The 16400-nt window shown below is 32.4% G+C and overlaps 2 protein-coding genes across 2 annotated transcripts; both read right to left on the bottom strand.

Moving 5' to 3' along the window:
* Nucleotides 1-9942: 9942 nt before the first annotated feature.
* LOC103837940 (G-type lectin S-receptor-like serine/threonine-protein kinase At2g19130) lies at nt 9943-12472 on the bottom strand. The gene has a single exon (XM_009114334.3). The coding sequence runs from the start codon at nt 11580-11582 to the stop codon at nt 10164-10166; it is 1419 nt and encodes a 472-aa protein (XP_009112582.2). The 5' UTR covers nt 11583-12472; the 3' UTR covers nt 9943-10163.
* A 242-nt stretch (nt 12473-12714) lies between these two features.
* Nucleotides 12715-16310, bottom strand: LOC103837939 (G-type lectin S-receptor-like serine/threonine-protein kinase At2g19130). The gene has a single exon (XM_009114333.3). The coding sequence runs from the start codon at nt 15338-15340 to the stop codon at nt 12881-12883; it is 2460 nt and encodes an 819-aa protein (XP_009112581.1). The 5' UTR covers nt 15341-16310; the 3' UTR covers nt 12715-12880.
* Between the last annotated feature and the right edge of the window lie 90 nt (nt 16311-16400).

Genomic DNA, 16400 nt, shown 5'->3' with positions numbered 1-16400 from the left:
ATATGAAGCCTATAATCTTTTAATTCGTTTTAAAAATTTAAACCACATTATACATTTGTATTAATTTATGATAAACTCCTTTTCATGGTACATGACATCGTTCTAATTTTTTATCAATTAATTTAGCAAAACTGCAAATACTTCCTAAATCATTGGACTAACCACTATAAAATTGCTATTCCTTAGAGAAACGGAGACAACAAAGGTTCCAAACCTCTTTGAACTTCATCATATTTATTACATGATTCAATATGTATTAAAACAGTATTGTCAAATTTTTGAATTTTTCTCAAATCTATGTGTACCCCCTACGAAAATAGTGAGTTTTCGGTAAATGCTCTATATATGAAGCCTATAATCTTTAATTGTTTAAAATTTATAAAAATTTAACCATTATACATTTGTATTAATTTATGATAAACTCCTTTTCATGGTACATGGACATCGTTCTAATTTTTTATCATTAATTTAGCAAAACTGCAAATACTCCCTAAATCATTGGACTAACCACTATAAAATTGCTATTCCTAGAGAAACGGAGACAACAAAGTTCCAAACCTCTTTGAACTTCATCATATTTATTACATGATTCAATATGTATTAAAAGTATTCTCAAATTTTTTGATTTTTTCTCAAAATCTATGTGTACCCCTACGAAAATAGTGAGTTTTCGGTAAATGCTCTATATATGAAGCCTATAATCTTTTAATTTGTTTTAAAATTTTAACCACATTATACATTTGTATTAATGTATGATAAACTTCTTTTCATGGTACATGGACATCGTTCTAATTTTTTATCCATTAATTTAGCAAAACTGCAAATACTCCCTAAATCATTGGACTAACCACTATAAAATTGCTATTCTTTAGAGAAACGGAGACAACAAAGGTTCCAAACCTCTTTGAACTTCATCATATTTTATTACATGATTCAATATGTATTAAAAAGTATTTTCAATTTTTTTGAATTTTTCTCAAAATCTATGTGTACCCCCCTACGAAAATAGTGAGTTTTCGGTAAATGCACCATATGTGAAGCCTATAATATTTTAATTCGTTTTAAAATTTATAACCACATTATACATTTGTATTAATTTATGATAAAATTCTTTTCATGGTACATTGACATCGTTCTAATTTTTTATCAATTAATTTAGCAAAACTGTAAATACTCCCTAAATCATTGGACTAACCACTATAAAATTGCTATTGCTTAGAGAAACGGAGACAACAAAGGTTCCAAAACTCTTTGAACTTCATCATATTTTATTACATGATTCAAATATGTATTAAAACAGTATTCTCAATTTTTTTGAATTTTTCATAAAATCTATGTGTACCCCCTACGAAAATAGTGAGTTTTCGGTAAATGCTCTATATATGAAGCCTATAATCTTTTAATTTGTTTTAAAATTTATAACCACATTATACATTTGTATTAATTTATGATAAACTTCTTTTCATGGTACATGGACATCGTTCTAATTTTTTATCAATTAATTTAGCAAAACTGCAAATACTCCCTAAATCATTGGACTAACCACTATAAAATTGCTATTCCCTAGAGAAACGGAGACAACAAAGGTTCCAAACCTCTTTGAACTTCATCATATGTTATTACATGATTCAACTATGCATTAAAACAGTATTGTCAAGTTTTTTGAATTTTTCTCAAAATCTATGTGTACCCCCCTACGAAAATAGTGAGTTTTCGGTAAATGCTCTATATATGAAGCCTTTAATCTTTTAATTCCTTTTAAAATTTATAACCACATTATATATCTGTATTACTTTATGATAAACTTTTTTCATGGTACATGGACATCGTTCTAATTTTTATCCATTAATATAGCAAAACTGCAAATACTCCCTAAATCATTGGACTAACCACTATAAAATTGCTATTCCCTAGAGAAACGGAGACAACAAAGGTTCCAAACCTCTTTGAACTTCATCATATTTTATTACATGATTCAAATATGTATTAAAACAGTTTTCTCAAATTTTTTGAATTTTTCTCAAAATCTATGTGTACCCACCCCCCTACGAAAATAGTGAGTTTTCGGTAAATGCTCTATATATGAAGCCTATAATCTTTTAATTCGTTTTAAAATTTATAACCACATTATACATTTGTATTAATTTATGATAAACTTCTTTTCATGGTACATGGACATCGTTCTAATTTTTTATCAATTAATTTAGCAAAACTGTAAATACTCCCTAAATCATTGGACTAAACTATAAAATTGCTATTCCTTAGAGAAACGGAGACAACAAAGGTTCCAAACCTCTTTGAACTTCATCATATGTTATTACATGATTCAAATATGTATTAAAACAGTATTCTCAAATTTTTTGAATTTTTTCAAAATCTATGTGTACCCCCTACGAAAATAGTGAGTTTTCGGTAAATGCTCTATATATGAAGCCTATAATCTTTAATTTGTTTTAAATTTAAAACCACATTATACTTTGTATTAATGTATGATAAACTTCTTTTCATGGTACATGGACATCGTTCTAATTTTTTATCCATTAATTTAGCAAAACTGCAAATACTCCTAAATCATTGGACTAACCACTATAAAATTGCTATTCCTTAGAGAAACGGAGACAACAAAGGTTCCAAACCTCTTTGAACTTCATCATATTTTTATACATGATTCAAATATGTATTAAAAGTATTGTCAAATTTTTGATTTTTCTCAAAATCTATGTGTACCCCCTACGAAAATAGTGAGTTTTCGGTAAATGCTCTATATATGAAGCCTATAATCTTTTAATTCGTTTTAAAATTTATAACCACATTATACATTTGTATTAATTATGATAAACTCCTTTTCATGGTACATGGACATCGTTCTAATTTTTTATCATTAATTTAGCAAAACTGCAAATACTCCCTAAATCATTGGACTAACCACTATAAAATTGCTATTCCTTAGAGAAACGGAGACAACAAAGGTTCCAAACCTCTTTGAACTTCATCATATTTTATTACATGATTCAAATATGTATTAAAAGTATTGTCAAATTTTTTGAATTTTTCTCAAAATCTATGTGTACCCCCCTACGAAAATAGTGAGTTTTCGGTAAATGCTCTATATATGAAGCCTATAATCTTTTAATTTGTTTTAAAATTTTAACCACATTATAAATTTGTATTAATTTATAATAAACTTCTTTCATGGTACATGGACATCGTTCTAATTTTTTATCCATTAATTTAGCAAAACTGTTAATACTCACTAAATCATTGGACTAACCACTATAAAATTGATATTCCCTAGAGAAACAGAGACAACAAAGGTTCCAAACCTCTTTGAAATTCATCATATGTTATTACATGATTCAACTATGTATTAAAACAATATTGTCAAATTTTTTGAATTTTTCTCAAAATCTATGTGTACCCCCTACGAAAATAGTGAGTTTTCGGTAAATGCTCTATATATGAAGGCAATAATCTTTTAATTCGTTTTAAAATTTAAAACCACATTATACCTTTGTATTAGTGTATGATAAACTTCTTTTCATGGTACATGGACATCGTTCTAATTTTTTATCCATTAATTTAGCAAAACTGCAAATACTCCCTAAATCATTGGACTAACCACTATAAAATTGCTATTCCTTAGAGAAACGGAAGCAACAAAGGTTCCAAACCTCTTTGAACTTCATCATATTTTATTACATGATTCAAATATGTATTAGAAAAGTATTATCAATTTTTTTGAATTTTTCTGAAAATCTATGTGTAACCCCCTACGAAAATAGTGAGTTTTCTGTAAATGCTCTATATATGAAGCCTATAATCTTTTAATTCGTTTTAAAATTTATAACCACATTATACATTTGTATTAATTTATGATAAACTTCCTTTCATGGTACATGGACATAGTTCTAATTTTTTATCCATTAATTTAGCAAAACTGCAAATACTCCCTAAATCATTGGACTAACCACTATACAATTGCTATTCCTTAGAGAAACGGAAACAACAAAGGTTTCAAACCTCTTTGAACTTCATCATATGTTTATTCCATGATTCATATATGTATTAAAACAGTATTCTCAAATTTTTTGAATTTTTCTCAAAATCTATGTGTACCCCCTACGAAAATAGTGAGTTTTCGGTAAATGATCTATATATGAAGCCTATAATCTTTTAATTCGTTTTAAAATTTATAACCACATTATACATTTGTATTAATTTATGATAAACTTCTTTTCATGGTACATGTAAATCGTTCTAATTTTTTATCAACTAATTTAGCAAAACTGCAAATACTCACTAAATCATTGGACTAACCACTATAAAATTGTTATTCCCTAGAGAAACGGAGACAACAAAGGTTTCAAACCTCTTTGAAATTCATCATATGTTATTACATGATTCAACTATGCGTTAAAACAGTATTGTCAAATTTTTTGAATTTTTCTCAAAATCTATGTGTAAACCCCCCTACGAAAATAGTGAGTTTTCTGTAAATGCTCTATATATGAAGCCTATATAATCTTTTAATTCGTTTTAAAATTTATAACCACATTATACATTTGTATTAATTTATGATAAACTTCTTTTCATGGTACGTGGACATCATTTTTCTAATTTTTTATCCATTAATTTAGCAAAACTGCAAATACTCCCTAAATCATTGGACTAACCACTATAAAATTGCTATTCCCAAGAGAAACGGAGACAACAAAGGTTCCAAACCTCTTTGAACTTCATCATATTTTATTACATGATTCAAATATGTATTAAAACAGTATTCTCAAATTTTTTGAATTTTTCTCAAAATCTATGTGTACCCACCCCCCTACGAAAATAGTGAGTTTTCTGTAAATGCTCTATATATGAAGCCTATAATCTTTTAATTCGTTTTAAAATTAATAACCACATTATACATTTGTATTAATTTATGATAAACTTCTTTTCATGGTACATGGACATCGTTCTAATGTTTTATCAATTAATTTAGCAAAACTGCAAATACTCCCTAAATCATTGGACTAACAACTATAAAATTGCTATTCCTTAGAGAAACGGAAACAACAAAGGTTCCAAACTTCTTTGAACTTCATCATATGTTATTCCATGATTCATATATGTATTAAAACAGTATTCTCAAATTTTTTGAATTTTTTTCAAAATCTATGTGTACCCCTCTACGAAAATAGTGAGTTTTCGGTAAATGCTCTATATATGAATCCTATAATCTTTAAATTTGTTTTAAAATTTAAAACCACATTAGACTCTTGTATTAATGTATGATAAACTTCTTTTCATGGTACATGGACATCGTTCTAATTTTTTATCCATTAATTTAGCAAAACTGCAAATACTCCCTAAATCATTGGACTAACCACTATAAAATTGCTATTCCTTAGAGAAACGGAAGCAACAAAGGTTCCAAACCTCTTTGAACTTCATCATATTTTATTACATGATTCAAATATGTATTAGAAAGTATTATCAAATTTTTGATTTTTCCTCAAAATCTATGTGTACCCCCGTACGAAAATAGTGAGTTTTCGGTAAATGATCTATATATGAAGCCTATAATCTTTTAATTCGTTTTAAAATTTATAACCACATTATACATTTGTATTAATTTATGATAAACTCCTTTTCATGGTACTTGTAAATCGTTCTAATTTTTTATCAATTAATTTAGCAAAACTGCAAATACTCCCTAAATCATTGGACTAACCACTATAAAATTATTATTCCTTAGAGAAACGGAGACAACAAAGGTTCCAAACTTCTTTGAACTTCATCATATTTTATTACATGATTCAAATATGTATTAAAAAGTATTATCAAATTTTTGATTTTTCCTCAAAATCTATATGTACCCCCCAACGAAAATAGTGAGTTTTCTGTAAATGCTCTATATATGAAGCCTATAATCTTTTAATTCGTTTTAAAATTTATAACCACATTTTACATTTGTATTAATTTATGATAAACTCCTTTTCATGGTACATGTAAATCGTTCTAATTTTTTATCAATTAATTTAGCAAAACTGCAAATACGCCCTAAATCATTGGACTAACCATTATAAAATTGCTATTCCCTAGAGAAACGGAGACAACAAAGGTTCCAAACTTCTTTGAACTTCATTATATTTTATTACATGATTCAAATATGTATTAAAAAGTATTATCAAATTTTTTATTTTTTCTCAAAATCTATGTGTACCCCCCAACGAAAATAGTGAGTTTTCTGTAAATGCTCTATATATGAAGCCTATAATCTTTTAATTCGTTTTAAAATTTAAAACCACATTATACATTTGTATTAGTGTATGATAAACTTCTTTTCATGGTACATGGACATCGTTCTAATTTTTTATCCATTAATTTAGCAAAACTGCAAATACTCCCTAAATCATTGGACTAACCACTATAAAATTGCTATTCCTTAGAGAAACGGAAGCAACAAAGGTTCCAAACCTCTTTGAACTTCATCATATTTTATTACATGATTCAAATATGTATTAAAACAAGTATTATCAATTTTTTTGAATTTTTCTAAAAATCTATGTGTTAACCCCTACGAAAATAGTGAGTTTTCTGTAATTGCTCTATATATGAAGCCTATAATCTTTTAATTCGTTTTAAAATTTATAACCACATTATACATTTGTATTAATTTATGATAAACTTCTTTTCATGGTACATGGACATCGTTCTAATTTTTTATCCATTAATTTAGCAAAACTGCAAATACTCCCTAAATCATTGGACTAACCACTATAAAATTGCTATTCCTTAGAGAAACGGAAACAACAAAGGTTCCAAACCTCTTTGAACTTCATCATATGTTATTCCATGATTCATATATGTATTAAAACAGTATTCCAATTTTTTTGAATTTTTCTCAAAATCTATGTGTAGCCCCTTACGAAAATAATGAGTTTTCGGTAAATGCTCTATATATGAAGCCTATAATCTTTTAATTCGTTTTAAAATTTAAAACCACATTATACATTTGTATTAATTTATGATAAACTCCTTTTCATGGTACATGGACATCGTTCTAATTTTTTTATCAATTAATTTAGCAAAACTGCAAATACTCCCTAAATCATTGGACTAACCACTATAAAATTGCTATTCCCTAGAGAAACGGAGACAACAAAGGTTCCAAACCTCTTTGAACTTCATCATATGTTATTACATGATTCAACTATGCATTAAAACAGTATTGTCAATTTTTTGAATTTTTCTCAAAATCTATGTGTACCCCCCTACGAAAATAGTGAGTTTTCGGTAAATGCTCTATATATGAAGCCTATAATCTTTAAATTTGTTTTAAAATTTAAAACCACATTATACCTTTGTATTAATGTATGATAAACTTCTTTTCATGGTACATGGACATCGTTCTAATTTTTTATCCATTAATTTAGCAAAACTGCAAATACTCCCTAAATCATTGACTAACCACTATAAAATTGCTATTCCCTAGAGAAACGGAGACAACAAAGGTTTCAAACCTCTTTGAACTTCATCATATTTTATTATATGATTCAAATATGTATTAAAAAAATATGACCAAATTTTTTGAATTTTTCTCAAAATCTATGCCTACGAAAATAGTGAGTTTTTTTGTAAATGCTCTATATATGAGGCCTATAATCTTTTAATTCGTTTTAAAATTTATAACCACATTATACATTTATATTAATTTATGATAAACTTCTTTTCATGGTACATGGACATCATTCTAATTTTTTATCCATTAATTTAGCAAAACTGCAAATACTCCCTAAATCATTGGACTAACCACTATAAAATTGCTATTCCTTAGAGAAACGGAGACAACAAAGGTTCCAAACCTCTTTGAACTTCATCATATTTTATTACATGATTCAAATATGTATTAAAACAGTATTCTCAAAATTTTTGAATTTTTCTCAAAATCTATGTGTACCCCCCTACGAAAATAGTGAGTTTTCGGTAAATGCTCTATATATGAAGCCTATAATCTTTTAATTCGTTTTAAAATTTATAACCACATTATACATTTGTATTAATTTATGATAAACTCATTTTCATGATACATGGACATCGTTCTAATTTTTTATCAATTAATTTAGCAAAACTGCAAATACTCTCTAAATCATTAGACTAACCACTATAAAATTGCTATTCCCTAGAGAAACAGAGACAACAAAGGTTTCAAACCTCTTTGAACTTCATTATATTTTATTACATGATTCAAATATGTATGAAAACAGTATTTTCAATTTTTTTGAATTTTTCTCAGAATATGTGTGTACCCCCTTACGAAAATAGTGAGTTTTCGGGAAATGCTCTATATATTGAAGCCTATAATCTTTAAATTTGTTTTAAAATTTAAAACCACATTATACATTTGTATTAATGTATGATAAACTCCTTTCATGGTACAAGGAAATCGTTCTAATTTTTTTATCAATTAATTTAGCAAAACTGCAAATACTCCCTAAATCATTGGACTAACCACTATAAAATTGCTATTCCCTAGAGAAACGGAGGCAACAAAGGTTCCAAACCTCTTTGAACTTCATCATATGTTATTACATGATTCAACTATGTATTAAAACAGAATTTTCATATTTTTTGAATTTTTCTCAAAATCTATGTGTTAACCCTACGAAAATATTGAGTTTTCGGTAAATGCTCTATATATTGAAGCCTATAATCATTAAATTTATTTTAAATTTTAAAACCACAATATACATTTCTATTAATGTATGATAAACTCCTTTCATGGTACATGGAAATCGTTCTAATTTTTTTATCAATTAATTTAGCAAAACTGCAAATACTCCCTAAATCATTGGATTAACCACTATAAAATTGCTATTCCCTAGAGAAACGGAGACAACAAAGGTTCCAAACCTCTTTGAACTTCATCCTATGTTATTACATGATTCAACTATGTATTAAAACAGAATTGTCATATTTTTTGAATTTTTCTCAAAATCTATGTGTTAACCCATACGAATATATTGAGTTTTCGGTAAATGCTCTATATATTGAAGCCTATAATCTTTAAATTTGTTTTAAAATTTAAAACCACATTATAAATTTGTATTAATGTATGATAATCTCCTTTTCATGGTACATGGACATCATTCTAATTGTTTATCCATTAATTTAGCAAAACTGCAAATACTCCCTAAATCATTGGACTAACCACTATAAAATTGATATTCCCTAAAGAAATGGAGACAACAAAGGTTCCAAACCTCTTTGAAATTCATCATATGTTATTACATGATTCAACTATGCATTAAAACAGTATTGTCAAATTTTTTGAATTTTTCTCAAAATCTATGTGTACCCCCTACGAAAATAGTGAGTTTTCGGTAAATGCTCTATATATGAAGCCTATAATCTTTAAATTTGTTTTAAAATTTAAAACCATATTATACCTTTGTATTAATGTATGATAAACTTATTTTCATGGTACATGGACATCGTTCTAATTTTTTATCCATTAATTTAACAAAACTACAAATACTCACTAAATCATTGGACTAACCACTATAAAATTGATATTCCCTAGAGAAACGGAGACAACAAAGGTTCCAAACCTCTTTGAAATTCATCATATGTTATTACATGATTCAACTATGCAATAAAACAGTATTGTCAAATTTTTTGAATTTTTTTTAAAATCTATGTGTACGCCGCTACGAAAATAATGAGTTTTCGGTAAATGATCTATATATGAAGCCTATAATCTTTTATTTCGTTTTAAAATTTATAACCACATTATACATTTGTATTAATTTATGATAAACTGTTTTTTCATGGTACATGGACATCGTTCTAATTTTTTATCAATTAATTTAGCAAAACTATAAATACTCCCTAAATCATTGGACTAACCACTATAAAATTGATATTCCTTAGTGAAACGAAGACAACAAAGGTTCCAAACCTCTTTGAACTTCATCATATGTTATTACATTATTCAACTATGTATTAAAACAGAATTGTCATATTTTTTTGAATTTTTTTCAAAATCTATTTGTGACTAATTGAAATGAAAAGTAAACCAATGAATAAGCTTATCTCTTCCAGCTAAGCTTCCCATTTAGTTCACTAAGTCACACCTCCTCTGTTTCGTATAATAACATTGACGTAGCTTATCACAATGTACCATCACTCTTCTCTCCTCTCATTCTCTTTCTCCTACAGTACCTTAACATTATGATTACCGCCAACAGAACAAGAGCTATCGCCCCTAACGACCCTAGAACCGCGCCAAATATCACCGCTTTGTTACTCTTACCGGAAGTAGAACTACTAGGCATGTCAGAAGCAGAGAGTCTAAGATAAAGTGTATTCCCCTCACTGTAATCTTCTTCGAATTGTTGAAGATTGAAGACATCTTTCGTCCACATCAAGCATCTGTTCGAGCTTTCGTCATGTGCATAAGCCATACATGAACAGTTCCCTAGACAAGCTGATCCGCAAATACTAAAACTAGTTATCCCCCATACCTCTAAAATGTCAGGTAGTTTCACGTTGGTAAGAGGCAGAAACTGGTTAACGACTCCACGAGAGCATTGTAGCTCAGTCTTTCTAACGCAGCCTGCAGAGTAATCCTTCAAGTCCCAATCTTTTTGCGACTTGGGTCTAAACCCACGAGGGCATTGGCAAAAAGGCTGAGACTTGCTACTGCAAATCCCAAAGGAGCCACAGTAAGAGTAGACTAGGCATTGCTGCCGAGGCTGAGACCAGAACAGGTTCCTCTGGTTGTTGTTGTTTAACCAACTGGACTGCCTAATCTGACCCGAAACGTCCATGACGAGCCGTGAGATGTTGGCCTTGTTATAGATGGAGTAAGTGAAGTATGACTCTGTTGCGTTGGAGAAAAAGCTGTAGTTGAAGATGTAGTTGAGTCTCATCTCTGGAACTGAATCGAAGAGCTTGCTCTGAGGGTTCCAAGGACCACTCGACCAGTACTGAGTCGACCCGTTCCAGAGGATCTTGTAAGCTGTTGACTCGTCTAGCTCCAGAGAGAACAAACCTGGTGATGGGTCTTCAACACTCGTCCACGACGTGAGACGTTGACTTTTCTTGGTTCGTTTGTCGTACCGGATTTTAGCTCCGGGAAGCCACGTGTCACCGGGATGATCGAAGCTTTGCCATAGAAGAGAGCCGGAGTCGTCTCTGAGGACGAGATTGCCGTCGTCTTGCAAAACGGCGTCGTGAGCAGAGGAAGAGTTGAGACCGGTCGACCAAACTGGAGTCTGGTTGTTTCCGTCGAGTAGAACTAAGTTACCGTTGGAGATTTTGAGAAGTGATGTTTTCTTGTCGGAGACTGGTTTGTCTCGGTTAGCTACCCAGACGATAGTTTGTTGAGGAAGTTGCTGGTACCACATACCTATGTAGAAGTTTGATGAAGTAGCAGGTTGGAAGAAACCCATTTTGAAAGTTCCGCCGGAGGATGAGATTGTCTGGTCTCCGGAGAGAGTGAAGTCAGCGGAGATTGTATCCGCGGAAGAGACATGGGTGCAGAGGAAGAAGAGGGAAAACAGGACGAATAAGAAGAACGAAGCCATGACAAAAGCTTGTTAGAGGTAGGGGGAGAGAGATCATATGAAGAGTGTGCATTTTTTTATAAAGCTAAAAATATTTATAAGTCTACGGTCGTGCTAGTTGACTAGTCGTGAGGTTTAGTTTGTCAATGGAGAATTGTAAGAAAAATAATAATCAGAAAGAACAGAGAGAAAAAAATATTGTTTGTTTTTTTTTTTGTGTGGTTGGTTGGTTAGTGTAGAAAAGTCAAACAAGTTACAAGAATATGATGGAGTGCATTGCTCTATAGGGCACATTTTGTCTTTGGAGTGCATTAACTCTATGGGTCCTACTGTGAATTTTCTCGTGGGACTATTACAAGAAGAATCTGTGAAGTGTGAACGATAACACAAGACACAGAACAGAAGGGAAGACAAGAGAGAGTGTGTGTGTGTCACTGTGTTGTTTCAAGACAACTTCCTAAACTGAGAGAGTTGCTTTGTAAAAATCAGTATAATTTTCTTGTAGTTCACTTTCATTTCATCTAATGCATTTAATTTTCTCAAATCAAATAAGAAACACTTTTAAAATTCACCATTTGATCAAATATGATCTTAACGTGTCCACCACAACTAAAAATATTAATTATAAATCCATCTTCACATGCTAGTACTTTTTCACCTAACTTAGTTCTATCAAACTGTTTTTTCCTAAAGAAACTACACACTTACTTGGAAATATAGGATCAACATCTATATGACAAGCAATACTTTCATCTATACTCAAATTAGAAGTAAACTCTTCGTTTCTATATTTATCAAAAACAGAACTACACCTACTTGTTTTAAAGCATTATCAATGGACATAGATTAAGATTGTAAGTTCTTACTCACTGACCTTATAGTAAACAAAATCTCATACAAATAAACCATGCCAAGAAAAAATTATAAATTATCAAATGACATGATTAAGGTTTCAACATCATAGTATCATCACATGATTCATATAATATAAAGCTGGCCTTACTTGTGGTGATTGTAATCCAATGATTTAATTCGAAAACAAACACTAATCAAAGTTTTAACATGAAACAACAGCGATATGATGTTAACAGTCCTCAAGTCATCATATAAGGTCGTGAATGTAATGGTTATAATGGAAATGATGACGATATAATGCTCTGTAGAATGATGAGGTTTAAGAAAATAAAAGTTTACATAAATCTGCAACAAAGAAATAATTATACAACGGAAGAAAATTAAGTGATTCCTTTTACAACTAATTAAAACATATAGTCAATATTACACAATTCATAACACAATGCGTTTACAATATTACTAAACTAAGCCGAAGAGTTGTTGTTGGTCGTCTTCTTGGAAGAAGAAGAAGAAGAAGAATGGTTCTGTTTCTGTGAAGAATTATGGCTTGAGGAAGATGAAGACTCAGTGAAGAAGACAACAGATCCATCGTTTTCAACTAGAGCTTGGATCGATCTCGGAAACGGCGGCGTATTCACTTCCAAAACACCTTCAAGAATCTGAACAACTTGACTCATCGCTGGTCTATGACTCTCCTCGTCCTGTATGCACCAGCACGCCACTTTACAAGCTCTAGTCAGCTCCTCCGTATCCACGGACTCGCCTTCTAGTCTCGGGTCAAGCAGAGAGCGGATGTCTTCATCTTTGGTGAGCACGGTCGCAGCCACACTAGGAAAGAACCTGACCTTCCCGTTCTCTGACTGCTCAGTGTTTCTTCTCCCCGAAACAATCTCGAACAGCATCATCCCGTAGCTGTAAACATCGGCTTTCGCTGTTATCGCCACTCCGGAGATCCATTCTGGTGCAAGGTAGCCTCTCGTGCCTCTCATTGTCGTCAGAACCCTGCTGAAATCTCGGCCCACGAGCTTCGCCAAGCCGAAATCAGCAACTTTGGGACCGAACTGCGAGTCTAACAAGATGTTTTCGGGTTTTATGTCGCAGTGAATGATGCAGTCTCTACATTCGTCGTGCAAGTAAGCCAATCCTCTAGCTGTCCCTAGCGCGATTTGGTACCGCAGTTTCCACCCGAGGACGGTCTTCTCTTCTCCGGTTTGGGTGATGAAAAGATGAGAATCCAAAGAACCGTTAGGCATGTAATCATACACAAGCAGTTTCTTGTTTCCTTCAGAGCAAAACCCGCGAAGCCTCACTAGGTTCATGTGTTGGATTGTTCCTATTGTGACAACTTCCGTCCGAAACTGCTTCTCTCCTTGGCTAATACCCTCAAGCCTCTTCACCGCAATGACGCTAGAATCTTGTAAAGCTCCCTTGAACACCGAGCCGAAACCTCCTCCTCCTAGCTTCTCCGAGAAGTTCTTAGTCGCGTTCTGTAACTCTCTATAGCTAAACGCAGCCAATGTACCATCACTCTTCTCTCCTCTCATTCTCTTCATCCTAAGGCTCCTCAAGATTAAGATGACAGCCAACAAAACAAGAGCTACCACCCCTAACGAGCCTAGAACCGCGCCGATTATCATCACTTTGTTACTCTTACCGGAAGGAGAATTACGAGGCATGTCGGAAGCAGAGAGTCTAAGATAAAACATACTCCCCTCGCTGTTATCTTCCTCGAGTTGTTGAAGATTCAAGACATCGTTACTCCACATCAAGCATCGGTTCGAGGTTTCCTCATGTGCGTAAGCCATACAAGAACAGTTCCCTAGACAAGCTGATCTGCAGCTCGTTGATCCCAGTAGCCCCTCTGAGTTGTTGTCAGGTAACTTCACGTTGGTAAGAGGCAGAAACTCGTTGATCACTCCGCGAGAGCACTGTAGCTCAGTGCTTCTGACGCAGCCCGCAGAGTAATCCTTCAAGTCCCAGTCTTTTTGCGACGCGGGCCTAAACCCACGAGGGCACTGGCAAAAAGGCTGGGACTTGTCGTTGCAAATCCCAAAGGAGCCACAGTAAGCATACACTTGGCATTGTTGTCGAGGCTGAGACCAGAACAGGTTCCACTGGTTGTTGTTGTTCAGCCAAGTGAACTGCTTGATCTGTCCCGAGACGTCCATGGCGAATCTCGAGACGTTCGCGTGGTTGTAGAGGGAGTAAGTGAAGTAGGACTCCGTTTCGTTGGAGAAGAAGCTGAAGTTGTAGATGTAGTTGAGTCTCATCTCAGGTACCGAGTCGAAGATCTTGCTCTGACTGTTCCAAGGACCGCTCGACCAGTACTGAGTCGACCCGTTCCAGAGGATCTTGTAAGCGGTTGACTCGTCTAGCTCCAGAGAGAACAAACCTGGCGATGGGTCTTCACTACTCGTCCACGACGTGAGACGTTGACTTTTCTTGGTTCGTTTGTCGTACCGAATTTTAGCTCCGGGAAGCCACGTGTCACCGAGGTGATCGAAGCTTTGCCATAGAGGAGAGCCGGAGTCGTCTCTGAGGACGAGATTGCCGTCGTCTTGCAAAACGGCGTCGTGAGCAGAGGAGGAGTTGAGACCGGTCGACCAAACTAAGTTGTTTCCGTCGAGTAAGACTAAGTTACCTTCGGAGATTCTGAGAACTGATGTGTTCTTGTCGGAGACTGGTTTGTCACGGTTAGCTACCCAGACGATTGTTTGTATAGAGAGTTCTTGGTACCACATGCCTATGTAGAAGTTTGCAGAGTTGCCAGGTTTGAAGAAACCCATTTTGAAAGTTCCGTTGGAGGAGAGGAGTGTCTGGTCTCCGGAGAGGGTGAAGTTAGCGGAGATCGTATCGGCGGCGGAAGAGACATGGATGCAGAGGAAGATGAAGGAAGAGAGGGTGCAGAAGAAGAAGGAAACCATGAGAAAAGCTTAGAGGAAAGAGAGAGAGATGAAGAGAGATCATATGAAGAGTATGTGTTTTGTAAGAAAAAGCTACAATTTTTTATGAGTTTACGGTCGTGTTCAGTTGTCAATGGCGAATTAGAAAATTTCGGAAAGAAAAGAGAGAAAATATTTGATTTTTTGTGTGGTTGGTTGTTTGATGGAGAAAAGTCAAACAAGTTACAGTGAGTCTTTTCTTGACCTCGTCAAAATGAATTATTACTAGTCGTCTTTTGTTGTTGTTGTTGTGATTATAAATGCGATCAATTTTCATAAGTTGCATTTAAACCGAACAAACACCTATATCGTACTATGATTGAAGTCAGATGACTCCACCTGTTTTATGAGCAGATGATCATCTTCTCTGATTAGTACAACCTCCTTTTAATGTTAGATTAGTTGTGTGATTGTAATCAAAAAAGTTTTAGGAGGAGGGGGCTCTCTTATTTATTTGATGAGACTTCATACCTAATACTCTAATAGTTCTAATTGTACTGTTGTAGCACTATGAATAATCAATTCAGTAAATGAATGATATATCATATACTATCTCCTAAATATTAATTGAGAAACATTACAATTTTTTTTTGTAATTACGTATCATCATTAAGATGATTTTTAGAATCATTAGAGAAATATGTTGTTCCATTTAATTATATAATAACATTTTTATTTAAACTAGCCATAAATTCATTATTAATGTTCTTTAGATAAAAGTTACGGAATTGTCTAATGTGACTAATGTATATATAATAATTAATAATTTTGAATAATAAAGATTTAATAAAAATTAGTATATCTTCTATCATATTTTTTTTAATTTTAAATTATTAAAATAAATTAAACAACCACATTAAAAATATAATAAAATATAATTTTTTCCTGTATATGTTATATTTTGAATTTTAAAAAATAATTATAATTACTAAAGCTGTTAAAGTCCCACATTCAAATTTTGTGATCCATAGTTTAATTTTTTTGTTATGACAAAATATAAATGATTATAAAATCATATAGGTAAAAAGTCTAATTTAATTAA

The sequence above is a fragment of the Brassica rapa genome, chromosome A09 (assembly GCF_000309985.2).
Source record: "Brassica rapa cultivar Chiifu-401-42 chromosome A09, CAAS_Brap_v3.01, whole genome shotgun sequence".
Lineage (NCBI taxonomy): Eukaryota > Viridiplantae > Streptophyta > Magnoliopsida > Brassicales > Brassicaceae > Brassica > Brassica rapa.
This window is presented reverse-complemented; position numbering and strand designations above follow the sequence as displayed.